This window comes from Mustela lutreola, chromosome X (assembly GCF_030435805.1).
Source record: "Mustela lutreola isolate mMusLut2 chromosome X, mMusLut2.pri, whole genome shotgun sequence".
NCBI lineage: Eukaryota > Metazoa > Chordata > Mammalia > Carnivora > Mustelidae > Mustela > Mustela lutreola.
The window spans coordinates 115,405,398-115,427,049 of record NC_081308.1 but is presented as its reverse complement, the minus strand read 5'-3'; the positions used below and the strand labels follow the sequence as shown (position 1 = coordinate 115,427,049).

Below are 21,652 nucleotides of genomic sequence, written 5' to 3'. Positions count from 1 at the left end.
TAGCTTTTCTTCTGCCTCTGTTTCCCACATCAGCAACAGATAAATATCTTTTCTGTAGCAATTCATCAAAAGACCTATTTTCTCTGGATTCCCTTCTCTGAGACGTTTTCTCAACATCCACCTAAAATCGGGAAAAGCAAAATGAAAAGCAACAGGAAGATGTTTCTGTAGTTCAGTTTCTGTAGTTCAAGGTAATAACCGGTTTTCGTGATGAACGCGTTCCATTGCCAACTCGCATTCACCCGTGGGTTACTGGACTTATAGCTTGTCTTCATGGCCCTCGTGCCCAGCCAGATTTGTCATAGCTTGGAAAGGCATAGTTTGTTTTAAATGAATCAGGTCTTTTTTTTTTTTTTTTTTTTTAATAGCTGTTGCATTCGGGTGATCACATTCTAAGATGATTTTTTTCCCCAAAGATTTCCTAATACCATCCTATATCTCAATAGCCTCTACGTTATCTTTTTTTTTTAAGATTTTATTTATTTATTTGACAGGCAGAGATCACAAGCAGGCAGAGAGGCAGGCAGAGAGAGAGAGAGAGAGAGAGAGAGAGAGAAGTAGGCTCCCTGCTGAGCAGAGAGACCGACATAGGACTCTATACCAGGACCCTGGGTTCATGAACAGAGCCAGCCAGGCACCCCTCCGTTATCTTTTTAAGAAAAATTCATTCATCTCCTTTCTCTCGAATCTTCTCCAGCCAGTCTTTCCCGCCTTCTGTCGTAGTGCCCTGCAAGTTCGCTCCCATACAGTCTCCATGCCTACACGCCAGCTTTCTCCTAGGAATAGACCTTCTGGAAATACACCACGTATCCAAGTGTGTGTCAGAGGATGCCCACTGCAGCGTTGTTCGGTCGGAAAGGAGTGAGGCGCAAACAGAATGCCTTTCAGTGGGGAAACAGCTAATGATGATAATGCATACTACGGAATTTCTTGCAGTGGTTAAAAGAATGGGACCATTCTATGTGCATTAATATACAAAGATTTCCGAGAGATTGGAGCATATACATATGCATGGAAAGTACCAGTATTTCTTTATTTACCAGTCACTGCCCCTGGGGAGTTGTTGGCTGGGAGGTGGAAAGGGTGGAGGGCTTTCTTTGTTGCTCTATAGACTCAGGTGTTGTTTGAACCTTTAGCTTCAAGAATGCATTCATGTGTTGAGTAGCTTAAAAATTAACAAAATAAAAGGACCCTATCAACTGTGCAGGAGCATGGTTTGCATGGGGACAAAACTGGGAGGCTGCTGGCCCAGGTGAGAGATAATGCAAGCCTAATCTAAGCAGTCCAATGGCAATGCACAGGGAGAGAATTCACCAAGTTGTGAGGACAGAGAACTTAACAGGTGCCTCATTAATTAGACCCAGAGGGTGAAAAAGGAGGAGGAATTAGGAAGCCCTGCCTGTTTGGGGCTTAGGCAACCGGAGGGCCAGTAAGAAGAAATCACCAAACCAGGAGGGGAAGAGGGGAGAGGGTGGGGTGGGGAGGACAGGAGTTGGACACTTGAGAGACTAGAAATGCCACATCATTGGTGGCTTGTTGGGTCTGAGTTGCCGGAGAGCAGTCTAGGTAGAAATGGCCTGGGAGCAGTTAGCTCTCCAGGGAGATGTCCGAGAAAGAGAGAGATTTGGGGATCCTCCTGAGTGATACAAAGCCAGGGGCACTGAAGAGAACATTCGGGAAGACGCATAAAGCAAGAAGAGCGAAGGGCCAAGGAAGAGATGAGAGAGAACACCCATCTTTAAGAAAAACAGCTTCAGGGATTCTCAGAGGAATTTGAGAATGGTCCCTAGAGGCAGAGGACAGCCTGCACGGAGGGGAATCTGAAACTAAGGGGAGGCCAAGCTTCAAAATAGAGAGTGGCCAGTGGTATTGGACGCTGGAAGAGAACTCAAAGGGAAAAGACTCCATCGAAGGTTCAGCTGTAACCTGGCATAAGGGATCTTATTGGGCTGATGAAAATGCTCAGAAATGGAATTAGGATGTCGGTTTGCACACCTTGCTAAATTCACTGAAAATCATTGAATAAATTGTTCGCTGGAAATGAATTTGAAATGGGTGAATGTATAGTATTTAAACCGTACCTCAATAAAGTTGTTGAAAAAGAAAAAAAAGGAGAGACAGAGAGAACACAACAAAACAATGCATGGGAATTTCGTTTGGAGCAGCCTATGACTCCAAGGGAGAACTTTCCAGTCTACTCTCCTCTTCCTAACTGGCTGGGAAAGCCCCCATGAGATAAAATGACAGGAGTCACAAGAGACTAATGCCACATTAAAGAGACTGATGCCACATCCTGATTCTCTGCCACCCTCTCCCAGTGCCAGAAACTACCTTGCATTTGATTTGCTTTTCACCAAGCAATGAATATTACCACCCTAGTCCCTGTTTCCCTTTGGATAATTGCAGAGGACCTGCTCTGTTTATTTCCATCATTTTTTTAGCATCTGTTTGCAGAAGTTTAGGGTGCCAGGCTCTAAGGCCCCAGTTCCACCTTTTATTGTTGTTGATTGCATTTTGATGTGTTTAAACATGGCATCTTTATTGGCCATGCAAGGCCTGTTCACTCTGACATGCCATCATTCATTTTCTTTTCTTTTTTAATCTTGGTTTTACTTCCAGTATAGTTCATGTCCAGGGTAATAGGAGCTTCAGGTGTCCCAGAGAGGGATTCCACGCTTCCACACTCTCCTTAATCCCCATTCCTCTTTTCACCCATTGTTCATCTTCTGATGACTCTATTATGCCCACACCTGGTTCTTCTCAGATGCTTTCCTGCTTTCCTCCTTCATTGCACTTGGCCAACAGCAGGATGCGTTTGTCTTAGTTGACGGGCACATTCGGTGTATCCCGTAGGTAGGTAAAGACATTACCCCAAATTCCTGCCCCCTTCTCAGTTATAAAGAACTGGGTCCACCCTTGACTCTACTTCATTAAAATACTCATTTCTTGGGGCGCCTGGGTGGCTCAGTGGGTTAAAGCCTCTGCCTTTGGCTCAGGTCATAGTCTCAGGATCTTGGGATCGAGCCTCGCATCGGGCTCTCTGCTCGGCAGGGAGCCTGCTTCCTCCTCTCTCTCTCTCTCTGCCTGACTCTCTGCCTACTTGTGATCTCTGTCAAATATATATATATATATATATATATATATATATATATATATTTTTTTTTTTTTTTAAATACTCATTTCTTGCTCGGTGCTGCTTCTTTTTATTTTGGCTTAATATCTTCCTGCTTCTTCCTCTACTCCTGCTTAGTGATCTGGCTGCCACCTTTTGTAGGAGAATTTTCCCTTTTCCTTTTTACATCTTTATAGCTGTGAGTTTGGGCAACTTGGCATCGTTTTACCTTTCCTGGCCTCCCTCTGGACTTGCCTTCTTTGTTCTAAGGCCCACAGGCTATTTGCATGACGATTATCCAGCTTTCTGTCCTCAGTTGTTTTCCCCTGTGGGTCCTTCCAACTTATGTCCTGATCATGTTCCCAAAATGAATTTTCTCCACCTGATGCCTCTTTTCTTCCTGCGGATCCTGAGTGATCCCATGCTATGGCGGCTTTGAGCAAGACTTCTACCACTTGCGAGTTACCGCTAACTGTTCAAGAGTGGTGGGGAAAAGATTCAGTAGAAACAGTTCCTGAGGGGCGCCTGGGTGGCTCAGTGGGTTAAGCCGCTGCCTTCGGCTCAGGTCATGATCTCAGGGTCCTGGGATCGAGTCCCACATCGGGCTCTCTGCTCAGCAGGGAGCCTGCTTCCCTCTCTCTCTCTCTGCCTGCCTCTCCGACTACTTGTGATTTCTCTCTGTCAAATAAATAAATAAAATCTTTAAAAAAAAAAAAGAAAAAAAAAAAAGAAACAGTTCCTGAGTTCAGTTACTATTCAGATACTAGTTCGGATACTGTTCACCTCACCGTCATTCTATGTTTGAACCCCCTCACTGATATCGCTACCAAATGGCTGTCCACACATTCTGAGATCACCTCCAGAGATAGAGCTCACTGTTTCGGGACAGGCTATGCAATTTTCAGATTGCACAAATTGTTAGAATATTCTTTATTTAAGTCCAAGGCATTTTCCCCTTAAGGAAAAGATGAAGCCATGAAATAGTGACCACACTGGCATGGTGGGCACCCGGCCAGCTCAGTCCGTGGAGCATGCAACTCTTGATCCTGGAGACATGAGTTCGAGCCCCACACTGGGTATAGAGATGACTTAAAATAAAAATAAAATAGCATGGGTATGGAGTGCGAAGAAGGGAAATTACAGAGGGGGCGTGGGCGGGTACAGGGGAGGAGGGAGGGTGGATCAGGCAGGACCGGGGAAATGGCACAGAGTGGTAAACAGTATAAGAATAAGGAAGAAGATACTAGAACCACTTTTTTTTTTTTAAAGATTTTATTTATTGGGCGCCTGGGTGGCTCAGTGGGTTAAGCCGCTGCCTTCGGCTCAGGTCATGATCTCAGGGTCCTGGGATCGAGTCCCACATCGGGCTCTCTGCTCAGCAGGGAGCCTGTTTCCCTCTCTCTCTCTCTCTGCCTGCCTCTCCATCTACTTGTGATTTCTCTCTGTCAAATAAATAAATAAAATCTTTAAAAAAAAAAAAAAAGATTTTATTTATTTATTTGACAGAGAGAGATCACAAGTAGGCAGAGAGGCAGACAGAGAGAGGAAGAGGAGGAAGCAGGCTCCCTGCCGAGCAGAGAGCCCGATGCGGGGCTCGATCCCAGGACCCTGAGATCATGACCTGAGCCGAAGGCAGCGGCTTAACCTACTGAGCCAACCCAGGCGCCCCTAGAACCACTTTTAAAGAAAAACAGAACCCTGGTGAGAGGTTTCAGTTCAAAGTAGGAAAGGAACAGAAAAGCATCTTTAAGATTCAAAATCCACCAGAAGATTCCAGCCTTGCCCCTTGCCTGAGGGTATGGGAAACATCACAGTGGAGATGGCAGAGAATGCTTAGTGGAGCGTGGACTAGACAGAAGAGGAGAGAATAATTGGACACAGGAAATGAGTTTAAGAAGCAATGGGAAGAGAAAAAGGAGTGAATAGAGAAGTGGAAAGAGGGGGAAATGAAAACACAGAACTTTTAGGTTAAGGCAGCGTGTTTACTCCCCAGGCCAGCATGTAACTGTATTTTCCTGGCAGCCATCCCCCAGAGCTCTGCGAGGGGTGAGGGTCCCAGCCTGCGTCGGGGCGGGGATGCAAGGCTCATTACTTTGTCCTATCATGGCCAAGCAAAGGCTCATTACTTTGTCCTATAATGGCCAAGCAAAGGACTTCCCGAACGAAGCTCTACTTTGATGTCACACAGCTGGGCACTGAAGTTCTAATCACCAACAGTCCCCAAGGCTTAGGAATCAGTGGCGAGGAAAAGGGCAGGGTGTGGTCAGGGCGGGTAGATGGCAGTGCAAAGGCAGAGGTCAAAGGTATGGGAACCCGATCGCGAAGTTTCCAAGTAAGAAATAAATGGAACCTGCTCCCCAGAAAACCTGTTTCCTGCCCAGCATGGCCCACGGAATGCCGGCTTGTGTCAGCTGCTTACATAGCAAGGCATCAAATTCCAGGCAGCAAAAGGGAATAAGAAAGTAATCTTTGTATATCTCATGCACCCCAAGTGCAGGGAACTAACTGACTATGGGGGTAAGAAGTGGCTGTTGTCAGTAGGGCTTTGGAATCTAGAGGTTAGGGTCGGAGCCCTGCCGTTTGCTGCCTGGGCCACCCCTCCCCACCGCCGCCCTACCCTTGTCTTGTCTTCATCACAGCTCTGCAGGACTCTTTTCCCCTTGGAAAATCATCAGGTCGGGAGGAGAGATCCTTCGGGAAGGGAATCTGCTAAGGGAGTGGCCCTGCCCCTGCCTATACTCTCAGGAGAATGAGATAATGTGTTGGCTCAGTCAGTCATTCAGTCAACAAACATGTCTGTAAGCATCCGTGCTTGCCAGGTTCTGCGTGGCAGCCCCCGGGATAAATAAGACTTATTTCTTACTTTGATGGAGCTCATAGTCTAGCCGAGGACAGGAGTGTAGAAATACTAAGTCTCCTATGAGACAGACTGAGACATGCTATACGAGAAGTACAATCCAGCAAAGAGCCAGAGACGGAAGGGATTTTTTTTGGCAGGGGCAAGATGGGAAGGCTTCCTGGAAGAGGTATCATATAAGACCACCCCAGCTGAGGGAACAGTATGGAGAAAGACATGGGAATTTCCAAGAACTTGCCTTTTACAGCAAACAATGAATGGGATGGTATGGTATGACTCTGGTATATGGTGCCCGGAGAAATATATGGGCAGTGGAAACTAGAAAGCAAGAGAGCATGAGGAGCCGCTGGTGAAAGCCATTCTAAGGACATAGGACTTGATCTCACATCCAGCAGGGAGCCATCAAAGGATTCTGAGGAAGAGGCAGATGTGATTCAACCTGTGATTTAGGAAGAGGCGTTGTCTTGTTCCTGCGGTCACAGTCTAGAACAGTCCTGCTTCCCGGACAGCCGTGGGTCATTGGAGAGGAGAGAGTATCTTCTTCCACTGGGAAGCTGAGGACTATGGGGGGGGGGGGCGGGGTTGGGAGGCAAGAGGGGCTGAAGGAAAGCGAGAACTAGTCGGGATCGCCTGGGTGAATGTGAGAACGGGGGTGTACTGGCAATCCAGACCCAAAGATGGGAAGGTAGGAAGACGGAGCCAACCTGATGATGTGTTCTTCCAAGTAAATTGAGGCAGGAGTAACCTCAATTCCCCAAATCCCACCGACGATGATGGAGACGTTTCACCCTTGGAGAGTTTTTGAGGAAGAAATTCAGATGGAACAACTTAAGGAGGCTTTTTTCCCTCTTTCACTTATGAGGACACCTGCCTGCTGTTGATTTCTGGCCTGCAGTGTTCCCATAGCCGGGCCGAGTGGTTTTTAGGGACTCCAGCCATTCGGACCCATTCGTTATTGTACTTATAATTTTCTCTGCTGTTGGGCATTGCCAGGACATTGCAAACATGTTGATTCTTGGGTGTATTTTTTGGTAAGATCCACCATGGCTTATTAAAAGTGGAAGATTACCACACTCTGGGTCTTCCCATCCAAGAGGATCTAAACCCTTGCCCCACATGCTCTCATGGTGCTTTTCATTGAGGATCTTGGAGGCTGGGCTCTGAGGGACCATAGGCCCTTCCTCACTCTCCCCTACATCTCACCAGCAATCGGATTTGACCACAACGAGTGACACGTTGTGTTTTCCTCCTATATCCTCAAAGCCCAGGGATGCATATCTCTGTAGTGGCGTCATGCCTGAAATTTATATCGTAAACAGAGCTCTGTGAATCTAAACCATTAAGTTTTTGTTAAAGAAATGAAGACAGAGTGTATCCGTTCACTGATGTTTTTTAAATATGGTTTCAGCTTAGCATCATCTGTGTGAGCCCCAGAAATACACGTACGTTTCCCGAGCTTGTATAAAAATTTCTCTTAAAATAGCCTCTGATTAAAATCCTTGACCCAAACTGCTCTCTTTCCACCATTCCCAACTGAGAAGTCACATTTGCAGTTCTGGGCTAGTGTCTAAGTATCCACCCATTTTAATTCTTTTGGACTACTTGACTTTCAAAGCGCTGAAGGAGTGCGGTGTGGGGGTGGATGCTTTGGTCTGGGGTATGTTCACGCAGCTCTCTGCAAAGTATAATACTGGAGTATTTTTTTTTTTTAGGAACTGGGATTTGCCCCAGAGGACATTATTGTTTGGTTTCTATAGGTTTGTTTTTTTGTTTGTTTTTTTTTTTTTTTTAATCACGGTAAAACGTATGTAACATAAAACCTGCCATTTAAACCACTAAGTGTACAATTCAGGGACATCATTACGTTTCAGAATGTTACCCAACCATTACCACTCTTTCCAAAAGTTACCTGTTCTGCACATTTCATATAATGGAGTCATATGCCATGTGGTATTTTGTGACTGGTTTCTTTCACTGAACATCGCATTTGTTTGTTTGTTTGTTTGTTTGTTTTTAAAGATTTTATTTATTTATTTGAGAGAGAGAGAGAAATCAGAAGTAGGGAGGAAGGGTAGAGGGAGAAACAGATTCCCCACTGAACAGAGAGCCCAATGCAGGGCTCAATCCCAGGACTCCGGTATCATGATCCGAGCTGAAGGCAGATGCTTAACTGACTGAGCCACCCCGGTGCCCCCGAGCCTCATGTTCTCAAGTTTTACATATGCTGTGGCATGTGTCAGTCCTGTGTTCCTTTCTGTGACTGAATGATACTCTGTTGTACAGATGTACCACATTCTGTTTATCCGTTCTTACAATGATGAACACTTGGGTTGCTTCCACCATTTGGCCATGGTGAGTAATCGGCTGTGGACATTGGTACACAAGTCTCTGAGAGTCTAGTTGAGGTTGTCGGTGTATCAAGGATCACAAGAATTCAGCATTTCCAAAGGCTGTCTTGAGTCGGCACTCTGGAAGCACCTTCTAAAGAGGTGTGGTTGTACAGACTAGTGACATAACGTGACGCGGTCTCTGGGGCACAGTCAGGGTGACAGTGCTTTGTTCCACTCATTCAAGTTTCTCCAAAGGCTGATCAGGACTCCGTGAACCCATATGAGCTCCTGCTCTCTCCTCAACTCCAGACACTCTGTTCTCTCACCCAGCAGCCCTACTGAACTTCTCTCCAGAGTCTCCTGTAACAATGTAGTTGACACTTTCAGTAGCAGCTTCTTGGTTCCTTACATTGCTCTACCTCTCCATAAACGTCGGACGACACGAACCCTCCCCTCTTGACAATGTTCTCTTCCCTCGCCTTCTCTAAGCCTGTTCTCGAATCTTCTCCCCTGGGGCTTGGGGCACCGTGTCTCCGTCCCACAGGGTGAAGTCATTTCTCCCGTGGGAAGTGAAGGCTGTGGTGAGGTGTGATTCCCGTGGAGCCGCCAGGCAGCCCTGGGTGAGAAGGATCTGCAGACATGAGAGGAGGAGTCGGGACACTCCTGTGGAAGGTGGCGATAATTCTGGGGCCGGTGGAGGAGGGCCGGCACCCACACCACCCACTCCCGCTGTCAGGGTTTCTAGGACACAGTTGTTCTGTTTCTGGGAATATGGCTTGACTCATGATGTATCTAAATAAGTATAGTAGTGGCCCACGTTATAATAAGGTTCTATAGTAAAATGGTTTAATTTCTAAAGGGATTAGGTGATATTTTTGCTTGTTCCTTTCTTAATGGCTAAATGCAATAGTGAAGCATTAGTCGTAGTTAGATCCCCGGAAACCATTTTGTATTCATTTTCTTTTTCTTTTTTCTTAAGATTTATTTATGTCAAAAAAAAAAAAAAAGATTTATTTATGTCAGAGGGAGAGAGAGAGAAAGAGAGACAGCACAAGCAGGAGGGGGGGAGGGGCAGAGGGAGAGGGAGAAGCAGACTCCCTGCTGAGCAGGGAGCCCCAGGCGGGGCTTAACCCCATGACCCCAAGCTCTAACCAGAGCTAAAGTCAGACATTTAACCTACAGAGTCACCCAGGCACCCCACCATTTTGTATCCGTAAACTGAGCGATTGGAACACCACGTAAGGGCCGTTACTGTGGTGGTCTCCCCTCTCAGCGAGGCAGTTGTCTTAGAAAAGCCTACCTTAAGTCATTCACGAGGAACACATGAGTCATAGTTTCCAGTGTTGAGTAGCGTACAAAGCGCAGATGACCCAAGGATGCTTCCAGTGCTTTTAAGACCTTCCTCCCCAAGGACCCTGGACATCGGTGAGGAGTGAAAGTGAGCCCCTGTTTCTCAGAATCTGGGCCAGAACCCGAAGGTCCTCGTAAACGTGAGACATCGTGCGGTGTATATACCATGAGTTCGCCGAGAGTGCATTTGTCCTCCATCACACAGCCTTGCGTGTTTTAGTATAAGATGGGGGGAGGGCTCTCCCCTCTTTGTCTTTAGGAAAAAACAGGCCATGGCTTTAGGCAGCCCCAGCCCACTGCAGTGTACCCTGCTGACACACATGGCCCGGCCTGGGCGACAGACGCCTGTAGGAGGAGACCATGTCTATACTCCCGGGGAAACCCACTGTGATTGCTCTACAGCCCAGAGGGTGTTTTATAGGCTGGAACCGGCTGTAGGCAATGAAGTGGACATCTCATTGCCTGGCCCTCTTCCGGAAGAGGCTGGCGGGTTCTTCCCCGAATCTACGGTCTGCAAAATCGGCAGCTCCCCTTGTTTGTCAAGAAGGCACATTGTTGGGGCACGTGGGTGGCTCAGGCATTAAGCGTCTGTCTTCGGCTCAGGTCATGATCCCCGGGTCCTGGGCTTGAGCCCCAGTTCGGGCTCCCTGCTCCATGGGAAGCCTGCTTCTCCCTCTCCCTCTCCCCCTGTTTGTGTTCCCTTTCTCACTGTGTCTCTCTGTCAAATAGATAAACAAAATCTTAAAAAAAAAAAAAAAAAAAAGAACGAAATAAAGAAAGAAAAAGAAGGTACATTGTGCAATGGGTCCATTTGGAGAGGAGTCCCATTAGACCAATTAAAACTCAGAGTGCCCCACCCCCACCCTGGCAGCCAGCCTCCTTCATCTGATCGATGAAGAAGAAAATCTAGACTCCCAGAGACCCCAGGGTCATTAGCAAAGTCACCCTCTTCTGCTTTCAAGTCCAAGGAGTCATTTCACACCTGAAAGTTCACAGAGGAGCAGGGGTTGACGGGGCAGGCGGCCGGTGGTATGGACACGGCCGGGGCAGGCGGCTGGTGGTGTGGACACGGCCGGCCCGGAAACCGCCATCTGTATGGGACTCCGAAGTGAATGGCAGCGCCTGAGGGCGGCAGAGCGAGCCGTGGAGATCAAGGCACATGATTCCTCCAGAGGCTTCCCTGCTTTCGACCCCTGGGGCCTACCAAGCCATGTACTGAAGGTTTCACACATCCTCGTCCTGGGAGCCAACTGTGCCCAGCAAGCGGGAAACACAGGGCGAGCGGTGTTGCTCTGTTGCTGCATTAGGGGCCAACTGAAGCCAGCCGCCGGCGCAGGCTTAGCAGGAGGAAACCCCCATGCTTGGCTCTGCAGCAGCCTTCTCTCCCCTGGTACCATGATACCAGCTCTCCTTGCCGGCTCGCCCTCGAGGTCGGCCTGCCGCTGTGGGCGAGGCCCCTGTGGCAATGCCCCGCTCCCCTTGATGGCCCGCCATCAGAGGACAAGCACGTGCATCCCGTTACGCGCCCAAGACCCCGGTGGCTTCGGAGGGCCCGCGGGCTCTTCTCATTGGCTGCCTGTGCCTGCCGGCTTGATGCGCGCTGGGTCCAGTAACTTCTCCCCAAAGGTCTGCTAGCGCGGGCCTCAGTGCAAGTTTTTCCACCAAGGTTTAAAGAAAAGCCAAACAGTCCAGGGCAGATTTATTGATCACCAGTGTCTTTGATCTGAACCTAGTGCAGCGCAAGAAGAAAGAAGGTTCAAGAATTTGGTAGTTGAGGAACAGCCCAAGGGAAGCAACTCATTGTCCCTACTTGCTTCGGGAGGTTCTGCTGGGGCAGTCCCTGCACTCCTGTGAGCGAAGGGGAGATTGCAGCCTGCCACAGACCGCGTCCCTCCCTGGGCCCCGAGAGCCTGGGAATCTGAGAGAACTCACACTAGAAGGACATGTAGTCCCTGATGGGGGCAGATGGGACGACCGGCAGCCAGAGTAGAGGGAAATGACTTGCCCAGGGTGAACTAGTCAGACAGTGGCTGAGCCAGGCCTGGAGTCCAGGGCTCTAGACTCTCCGGATGGGACAGCCTGCCCTGGGAACTCCACTAAGGTTGGAGGGTTCCCCACAAAGTGCTTTGCCCAGCTCAGAAAAACTTTTCTTTTTTTTTAATTTTTACAAAGATTTTATTTATTTGAGAGAGAGTGAGAGCTAGAAAGAGAGAGAACATACACAGAGGGAGAGAGAGAGGGGAAAGCAGACTTCCCACTGAGCAGGGAGCCAGACACAGGGCTCGATCTCAGGACCCTGGAATCATGACCTGAGCTGAAGGCAGAGGCTTAAACCACTGAGCCACCCAGCGCCCCAGGGTTCTTGTTCTTGCCATGTCTCCTTGAACTGGTACCATCTGATCCAGAAGCACGGCCTCCCTATGTGTCAGCACTGTGTCCGTCAGTACATCCATAAGTGTGTCCATCGGTACTCTAAGGAAATGGGCTTCATGAAGTTGGATTATGTGACCCTCCTTGATATCTATCCTTCCAAGATACCTGCCTTAACTGCAGCTATATCCCTGGTGCCTACCTTAATGCCAACTCATTGCACGTAAGATAAAAATATTTCAGGGATGAGTGTTCCAATGTGAATAAATAAATAAATAAATATAAAGAGAGCATCTGATGTGCAGCACTGAGGAAGGCAAAATGAGAGTCAGGGCTGAGCATGTAATGAGTATAGATTGTTGGGTCTACCCTCTGGGTCTAGGCAAACTGATAACAAATAGAAACCGATTTTCCGATTTTGTGTGAAAATCTCCTTGCTGGCCCCAAAAGCTCTCACTGACAATCAGCTGTAAGGTAGAAACAATTTATGTGCCTTTTACAGTATGTACATAATACAGCAAAGATATGTTCTGGAATATCACTGATAAACATAAAAATATGAATGACTTAAAAGAGAATGGTTTAAGATGACTCCCATAATAGATCTGGTTTGTAGCAAAATGAGAAAGTTTTGATTTGGTGTAGATTTAGCTCCTTTGTGGGTTTTTTTTTTTTAAATTCATATTTGCTACTGGCTGATCCCCAGATACTGTTCCCACAGGCTTGTTTTTTTCCAAGACAAGATGTCTGACAACTCTCTCCCACCTAGGGCTGTCCTCCAAACTCTTTTTAACAACGATCTTTCTAAAAAAACACCAATCAGTAGATTTCGTACTTCAAAACCTTCAATGGATCCCTGTTGCCCACAGAGTAGAGTCTTGGCATTCCCAATCTACCATCATTTAACCCTTACTTGTCCTTCCTGCCTTACCTCTTATCACCTACCATGCAACACACACACACACACACACACACACCAACAGCATACACCCAATTTCCCCCCATCATAGAGGCTACTTTCTTCTACTGACCAGGGCCTGCCTCCACTCTCTGATATTAATGGTTTTGCCCAAGCTCAACCCTCGGCTCATTGGGTTCCACCATGGTCCCACCCAACCTTCGTGGTGTTGACTGTATCCCAGTTGTTCTGAGAAGTCTTCCCAGATCCTTCTAGTTGGAATTTTTCTCTCCCCATAGTGTTTTGTTTGTGCCTTTGTCTGAGCCCTTACTGCCTTCTGCCAAGTATCTAGTTGGTTTGTCTATCGGTCCATTTTCCTTGTCAGAATGTGGGGTTCCTGAAGGCAGGTCCTGAGTCTTTCTCCAGCCTTCCGGCTCCAAACTTGGGACACTGTAGGCTACCATTAAGTTTGTTGAATTAAACTGGGTCATATTTCCCTTGTCCAGGAATATTATCCACATTTATTTTTGACCCAAACCCTATTTCTTCTGCCTGTCATAATGCTTCATTGTCATGCTAGGCTGTCCCCTTCATCTCGAATCTCCATGATTGTGGCCCACTGCTGATTTCTTCAGGGAAATTGAAGGGACGTAATTTTCCTTCTCGGTCCCCAAACCCAGAGCTCTTTTTGGGATTGCACAAAGTGGAATAAGGCTACTCAGTCAAGTATGTGATCACTTTTATGTGGAAACACTGACTTTTCTCATGCTCTTGAGTTCTCTTTGGCAATATATATTTTACTAATCAAGGCGACTTTTTTTTCATGAAAAGAATCCATGACTACTTAATCATTACAGTTTATTTGATATGCAAAATTGTTCAAAAGACGGTATAGCTTCATGTGAGGTTCCGAGTCTGACCTGTCACTTACCAGCTGTGTAAATATGGGCCAAAAAAGGAACCTGAGCTGGAGCTTCCTCGTTGGTAAAATGGGAATTATAATGCCTACCTCGCAACATTGCTGAGAAATGTTAAATTAAATGAGATAATGTATATAAATAGCTTAGCACAATGCCCAGCCCACGATGAGGACTCTACCTGGTCGCCATTTTTCTTTTTCTGGTCATTATTTATTTATTTATATATATATATTTTTTCTGGTCATCATTTTTATAACTCCAAAACATAGGGTCCAAGAGACAGAAATAGAAAACAAGGTCTCTGGTGGCAAAGAAGATTCGAAGCTTCTGGGCTTAGCTTCTGCTAGGTTTACCGTAACTGCTCTAGGATGTGAAGCTGTCCAGTGTTCACGGATTATTTGAGGAGCAAGATAAATAGCACAAGGGCTGAGTGGTCACGTGAATAGATGTTGTTTCATCTTGACGTTGGACAAGGGGCATATCCAGAAAAGGAATCCGAAAGCAAGGCTAAGAGTTCGCTCATTCAGGTCAACCCTAAAAATACTCCACATTGAAGTTGAGAAGTCGCCTCGAGACTCAAGGCTGGGCTTTCAACAGCTAGAGCCATATGTGTTCTCAACTTGGTTGAAACCCGATCATGACCTGAACCTGTGCTGACCTTGGCCTTCTCTTGTGCGCTGCGCGCAGTTCGCCTTTCCGAGAGAGAGGTCTGACTTCCAAATAGAGCGTGGCTCTTTGTTCTCCTCTTCTTTTGCTTTTCTTCGTGTGTATTTATTTTGTGGGGAGAGGGAACCCAGATTAGAGTCAGTCGAGTCGCTTTTCCCTGAGTAAGAGGGTTCTCTGGAAAATCTGATTTGAATTCTTCTTGGCACTCCGGGAGAACAACTTTCTCAGCTTTAGAGAAGCAAAATGTAGTCAGATTCATATATATTAAAAGGTAGGACACGGTTTCTTTGTACAGCAAAGAAAACTAGAGTCAACCACAAAATAGAAACATAATTTGTACTAAATATGACAAAAGAGGGAAAGCCTTAATACCCATCAGCAACAGGGGTGCCTGGGTGGCTCAGTGGGTTAAAGCCTCTCCCTTCAGCTCAAGTCATGATCTCAGGGTCCTGGGATCGAGCCCCACATCAGGCTCTCTGCTTCCTCCTCTCTCTCCACCTGCCTCTGCCTACTTGTGATCTCTGTCAAATAAATAAATAAAATCTTAAAAAAAAAAAAGAAATACCCATCAGCTACAAAGACAAGGCATATGAACTGTCATGCATTAAGAAATATAGTTAGTAAACTAAGAGAAAAAGTTGATCTGTATAGGTATCAAACACGTGCAATTAAGAAAACCTTGATACATTATCTTAGGCTGACCGTAAAATCTTGTTCCAGTTGAGGCCGGAAATTTCTTTCCCTCCTCATTGCTGGGGGCCGCCAAAACTACGGTAGCCCTTTTTGGACCTTGCAGCCTGCTCTAACCGTTGCCAGCCTCCCAGCAGCCCTGGTCCCAGGCCCTGCTCTGTGTGCGCGTCCTGGGCCAGCTGAGTCGTCACACTTTCTTCCTGTGACTTACTGCGTGTTTCATCCCTTGTAAGAGGAGCCCTTCTTTCCCCTTCCTTCCTTCCCTCTGTAGCATCCCAGTCATTCCTCTGGGCCTGTTGCTCTGTATCTCAGTGTCCCTGAGGGACCCTTCCGGCTCCGCTGGCCACAGGACAGTTGGCTGGTGAGGGCACTCACATCACACCCCCTTCCCAAGCTATTGAAATAGAAACATTGGCAACCGAGTCTAGAAAAGCCAAGGGAGTCGATCTGAGTTCTAAATCTGGACAAACAAAGCTGAAGGAAGCTGGCCTCTGGGCCAGGGCTGGCCATCTTGGATTTCCTGACAAACCACCATCTACTCAGATGTGCCTTCTGAGAGACGTTTGCCTTAGGCCAGCACCAACATCCGAACTTCTTTTCAGAATCTTGAACATATTTCATAAATGGAAGGTGGTCAAAGAAGGAAAGCCCTTACCCATCGGCCTCTCCTTGGTCTTTGCTTGGTATCAGTTTAAATCCTATGCATTAGGTCAGTTTTGCTGTGTGTGTGTGTGTGTGTGTTTGTGTGTGTACATGTGTGTGTTGTAGAGTGGGGGACGAAAAGACAACATAAATCAAAAAAGAAGTATTTGGGAAAAATGAAACCACTTTCAATGGCAAACTACCCTATCCTCGATTCTAATTCAAGCAAGGTTTCAAGGAGAACATCTGGGGGACACAGGGCCCAGGAGAGGCACACTAGAGTCTATACCATCCCCCCTCCCCCCGCCACGTCCCCACTGACACACAGACACACAAAGGCACACGCAGAGTGCATCCACCCAACACCTTACGTTTCCATACCAGTGAGATTTGGTGAAAGTGACCTTCAGGCACAGCCTGGCCTGGGGGGAGACTGTGGGGAACTCCTGACCTGCACCCTGGGGTGTGGGTGGGCGGAGCTGAAGGACAGAGGGGAGCAGCCAACCTCTTGCCATTGGTGCCTCCTCGGGAAGGAACCCCTCTGGCCATCTCCTTCCTCTAACAGACACCCCATGCACCCAGCCCTAGCTCCTTCTCAGCCAGAGCCCTTCCTTTCCATAAAAGCTGGGGCACCCCAGCGGTCGAGACCACTTAAAAGCTATGACTAGCGGACCCCCGAGGCTGTGGGGCATCCCGAATTTCAATTGATTCTTTTCTTTTCGGCAGAACTGGCTTATGATCTGGATGTGGACGAGGCGCCTGGAAGCAAGCAGCACGTGAATCAGAAGGACAACGAGATAGCAGCCTCTCACAACCTGGGGAACGGCAACTCCCCACTGAAGGTTCTCACCAGCTTGGCCATCTACATAGTGGGCTTCTTTTTGCTGGTGCACTGACTTCCCAGTGCACAGCGCCCATTCTGCCTGGCAGCACCCTTGTTGCCTGGCGGCCCCCCGTGGTCTTCCTCTATAAAGGGAGCCACCTTCTTATTTTTTTCTATTTTTTTATCTTGTATACCTCCAGCCATCAAGTAGAAGACCAGCTGTGTGTTGTGTTTTCGAAAATCAGTGGTGTCTTTGAGGGAGGTAAATTTTAGTGGTAGCATAGATCGTCTTTTTGCAAAGAAAAAAACTCAAGTTGTGCCAAATTATTTTCCTATGTTTGGTTGCTAGACCATGGTTACCATGTCTCCCTTTCTCTTTCTCTCTTTCCCTTTGCATGGATTTCTTTGGAAAAAAAAAATAAATAAATGTTCAAATAAAAACGCATTGGGTCTTTTTTTGTAAGCCCTCGTGTATGGTGACCATGCAGTGCTTTTCCCTCCTCTTGCCTAGCTTTCTGTTCAGTATGGGAAAAATCCCATCCCATCAGGTGTCGATAAGGTCCTTCCCAGCCCGCCTGTCAGTGGGGGATCAATCCTCACCGGAGCCCCAGTCAGACCGCCCCCCCACACCCAACACACTCCCATGGCCTAATCTTCATGTGGAAATCTTGAGTTAGCATGTTCTCGCCAATGAACAAAAGGTATCTCGAAAAGTTCCATTTCCTACTCTTTATTGGGCTGAAAATACTTCCTTCAAAGAGAAACCCTCCATGTGGCGTGTCGTCTGTCACCCTTCTCCAGGGACAAGGCCATGGCAGGACCAGCAGTCGCCCTGAGTCAGACTGCAAAGGTGGGCATCAGGAAAGCCATGATTTAGAGGAAGCAACTGCATCCACTCTTAGCTACAGGTGGATTTCTTCGACACGTGTATCCCCATTCTCCTGGAGCGTCCAGTCTGGCACCAACACGCCACACCAGCTCTTTGCCGATTGGAGGCTGGTATTCCCATTGAAATTAGGGTTTATACACCCAACATTACAAACCATCGTGGCGCTGATGTTGATCTCTGGACATGCTGCTGCCAAAGAACCTGAGGAATAACCAACCTGCTACTGTTACAATGGCTAACATATGGCTCATTTGCCAGGTCAGGTCAACAGAAACGATGTTTTTTGGGTTTTTTTGTTGTTGTTTTCCAACAGAAATGTTATTGATTCTTTCCAATGAGCAGGAACTCAACTCCTACCTGAGGACAAGGATGGGAGAAGCTGAATGAGTATGAGAAAGAGAGGGTGAGCCACAGTGAAGGAGTGTGAACAAAGGTCAAGGAAGGGACCAGAGAGTCCCCTTTGATTCTAGAAGGTGGTCCCAGCCAGGATCTCCAATTTCCGTCCGACGGCCAGAGGTCACCATGCCAGATGCAGGAGGTGTCATTACTCACAACTTATTGATCCCCGCTCCTGCTGTCACCAAGACACTTCTGGCACCATCCCATGCAGACCACAGGGCTTCGATATTTATTTTCGTCCTCTGCAGAAATTCTCACAAACACAAATTGGAAATGTTTGGTTTAGTGCTTCCTTCCATCGCTTTCATTGACAACTACAATCGGTTGTATTTGTTAATGTGATTTCAGTGACTTGTAGTGATTGGTAAGACTGGAAAAGGAATTATCTTTGTTTTTCAAACTGTCATCACTTCTATGTTTCGATGGGATTTGTGCGAAACTTGATTCTTGGAATCAGGAGACCTAAATATGGGCCAGGTTTGCTTCTGGGCCCCAGAGTCTGGTATTACTACTGCATGGGGGCCCAAAGAAAGAACTAGAGCTGATTTCTCCCCTAATAATTGTCCCTGTCATTCTGCAGGATAGTTTTTATTTAATATGGAAAAAATAATTCATGTTTCTGAGACCAGGTTTTAGGCCTGCAGGGTGGAGTGGACTGTTAAAATGTCCCTTCTTCCTCTCCTGAGGCAAGAGGAATTATCAGCTTTCATTTTTTTCTATGTTTGTTTCTGAGATTTTATTTTGTTTTATTATTTTCTTTTCCAAGAGGGAAGGGGAAGGGCAGAAGTGGAGGGAGAGAAAGACTCCCAAGCAGGCTCCCTCTGGTAAATCAGAAAGTCAGGACCAGATGCTGAAGCTCTTTATTGTTCCAATTCTGTAGCATCATTGTCTTGACCAGCACTGGTGGCACGTGTGCGCTGTTCCCATAGGCTTCTCAGGACCTCTCTGGCCTGCGGTCATTTTTGACATACTTCAGTGCCCAGAACATGGCCCAAGCCAGCCAGTGTGTCCGCTGCCTGCCAGCTTGGGTCCACCAAGGCTGAATGGTGGGGACAGAAGACACTCCTTCTGGGATATGCATGGCCTGCTTGCTTCAGCTAAATGGTTGGGATGAAAATGGATAACCATACCCCGTTACAAACCATGGACCACTCCGCCATCTTTTACCGACACTTCATTTTACCCAATAGCCGGTCTTGTTTCACTTTCCATGCATGCCGTTCCCTGCCCTTCCGTATTTTTTCTTCCTCTAGTTCAGAATCCAGTTTCACCGCTAGTTAGTGGCTTTTCATTTTTGAACTGTTTATTCTACCCCCTGATTTAAACTTCCTACATGTGAATTTGGGGAAGACAACTATTTTGTCCTTAGAATAGCCCTGGCAGCTAGAAAGTTTTCCCATCGTGTTGGAAGTTTCCAGGCTTCCTTCTCATCTGAATGCACGTGTGAACCTCCAGCAGCTCAACTATGGCACTTGAACAAGGTTAAATCAGGGCATAACCCTTGGAATCCCTGGCCTGGAAAACACCTGTTGGCTCATCCCGCCATCTTGGTGTGATGACTGCCTGAGGCAGCGCTCTCACGGCTCACCGAGCAGGCCATCGTTGCTGTCCAGAAACATTGTCCAGCCCATTGTCCAGCCCCTGTTTCTGGACACCTCCAATTTTTAGCAGATTTATTTTTTTCAAAAGAAATCCATATAGACAATAAGAATTCTAATAATAAAGCATTATATAACGCTTTAAAAAACCACATATATTCCATAATTCCATGCCCCCATAGATATGTATTATTAAAGATTTCATCTATATCCTTCTAGGCTTTCTTTCTCTGTGTACGTATATTCACACCCATGAGCTTATACCAAACATACAATTGCATAACATGAATTTGGCCTCATTAGGTTAAGCCTAAATCTGCCTTCCTTGAATTTTCACCCACAATTCCTGGCTTTCCCAGGAAGGCCAGCAGGAGAGGAAGCTGATCTCCAATGCTAGTTTTCAATCACTGACTCTTGCCCCTTTCTGGATTTGCTTTCTTGGTGTTGTTCCAAACAGCTCCTTCGGCCCGGTCAGGCCTGCTCTGCGCTCCGGCGGGTGTGGTCCTCCTGTGCTGTCCTGATGGTCGCTGAGCCCACGGGGCCACTGGAGCCCGAGCACAGTGAAGCCTAGGGGGTTATGTCTCCATAGAAGCCCAAGTCCTCCCCCAGAGCAGTCCTAGAACTCGGACACTTGCTTGGAAGCCGCGATACACACTGTCTGGAGGGTGAAGTGGGGGCCACCTGGACCTCCCCAGAGGTTTGTGCAAGAATGGCAGCCAAGCCGAGTCTCTTCTATCCCCTACTTGTGTCACTGATTTTTTTTTTAAGATTTTATTCATTTATTTGTCAGAATGAGCACAGGCAGACAGAGTGGCAGGCAGAGGCAGACGGAGAAGCAGGCTCCCGCTGAGCAAGGAGCCCCATGTGGGACTCGATCCCAAGACGCTGGGATCATGACCTGAGTGGAAGGCAGCGGCTCAACCAACTGAGCCACCCAGGCATCCCTTATCACTGATTTTTTAACTTTTGATTTTACTTATCTGTGTATTGGGGCAGACACTGTACACCGTGTGTGTGTGTGTGTGTGTGTGTGTATGTGGTGTGTGTGTGTGTGTTTGTGAGAGAGAAAGAGAGCAAGAGAGAGAGAGAGTGTGTGTGTGTGTGTGTGTGTGAGAGAGAGAGAGAGAGAGAGTATGTGTGTGCAGTGTGAGTGTGTGTACATACTAGGGTGGAGACATCTTTTTCTTGCCAAGGCCACATGTTTGAAAGTCCTCTTTTGAAGTTGCTCTCGAGCCAGTTTATGTACCATATACAAAAATTAGCCTCGTTTCTTTATAGTCACACCTTGTTTGGAACCAAAAATAATGTTCTTCAGCTTCGTCACCTACCTCATTCAGGAGATTTGCTGCCAAGTGGCTTTTAGCTGTTTCCAAAAATCAAATCTGCCTCCAGGAAACAAAGGCCTTCCTGAGAAGATTCCAAAGAATGTGCTATGGGCTATGGAGGGTTTTTTCCCAAAGAAAAATTCTAGAGAATTTGAAGACAATGTCTCACTGGTCTGGACACAGGTCTGCTAAGGAACCAACAAAATATGCTCATTACTTGTCATTCACTTTTCTATATTTAGAAATGAATATATTGACTTTGACTCACGGTAAAAATAGAATGCAAGGGGCCCTTGGGTGGCTCAGTCGTTAAGCGGCTGCCTTTGGCTCAGGTCGTGATTCCAGAGTCCTGGGATCGAGCCCCGCATCAGGCTCCCTGCTCAGTGGGAAACCTGCTTCTCCCTCCCCCACTCTGCCTGTGTTCCCTCTCACTGTGTGTGTCTCTCTCTGTCAAATAAATAAAATCTTTTTTTTTAAGATTTTATTTATTTAACAGACAAAGATCACAAGTAGGCAGAGAGAGAGAGAGAGAGAGGAGGAGGCAGGCTTCCCACTGAGCAGAGAGCCCGATGTGGGGCTCAATCCCAGGACCCTGGGATCGTGACCTGAGCCGAAGGCAGAGGCTTTAACCCACTGAGCCACCCAGGCGCCCTAAATAAAATCTTTTTTAAAAAAATCGAATACAAGGCTGGCATGCCGTTGATGTTTAGAGTTTGATGAATGCAGTATCCATTATATAAGCATTTATTTAGCAAAGCTTTGTGCCAGACCCCATGTCATGTG

At 47.1% G+C, this 21,652-nt stretch overlaps 1 protein-coding gene across 1 annotated transcript in view; it reads left to right on the top strand.

Annotated features, from left to right (window-relative positions):
- The window catches only part of GPC3 (glypican 3), a 399,487-nt gene extending 382,388 nt beyond the window's left edge, over positions 1-17,099 (top strand). The window contains exon 8 of the mRNA XM_059157331.1: positions 16,562-17,099. Coding sequence (XP_059013314.1) covers positions 16,562-16,731 — 170 coding nt within the window. The 3' untranslated portion in view covers positions 16,732-17,099. The remainder of the gene's footprint in view (positions 1-16,561) is intronic.
- Positions 17,100-21,652: the final 4,553 nt, after the last annotated feature.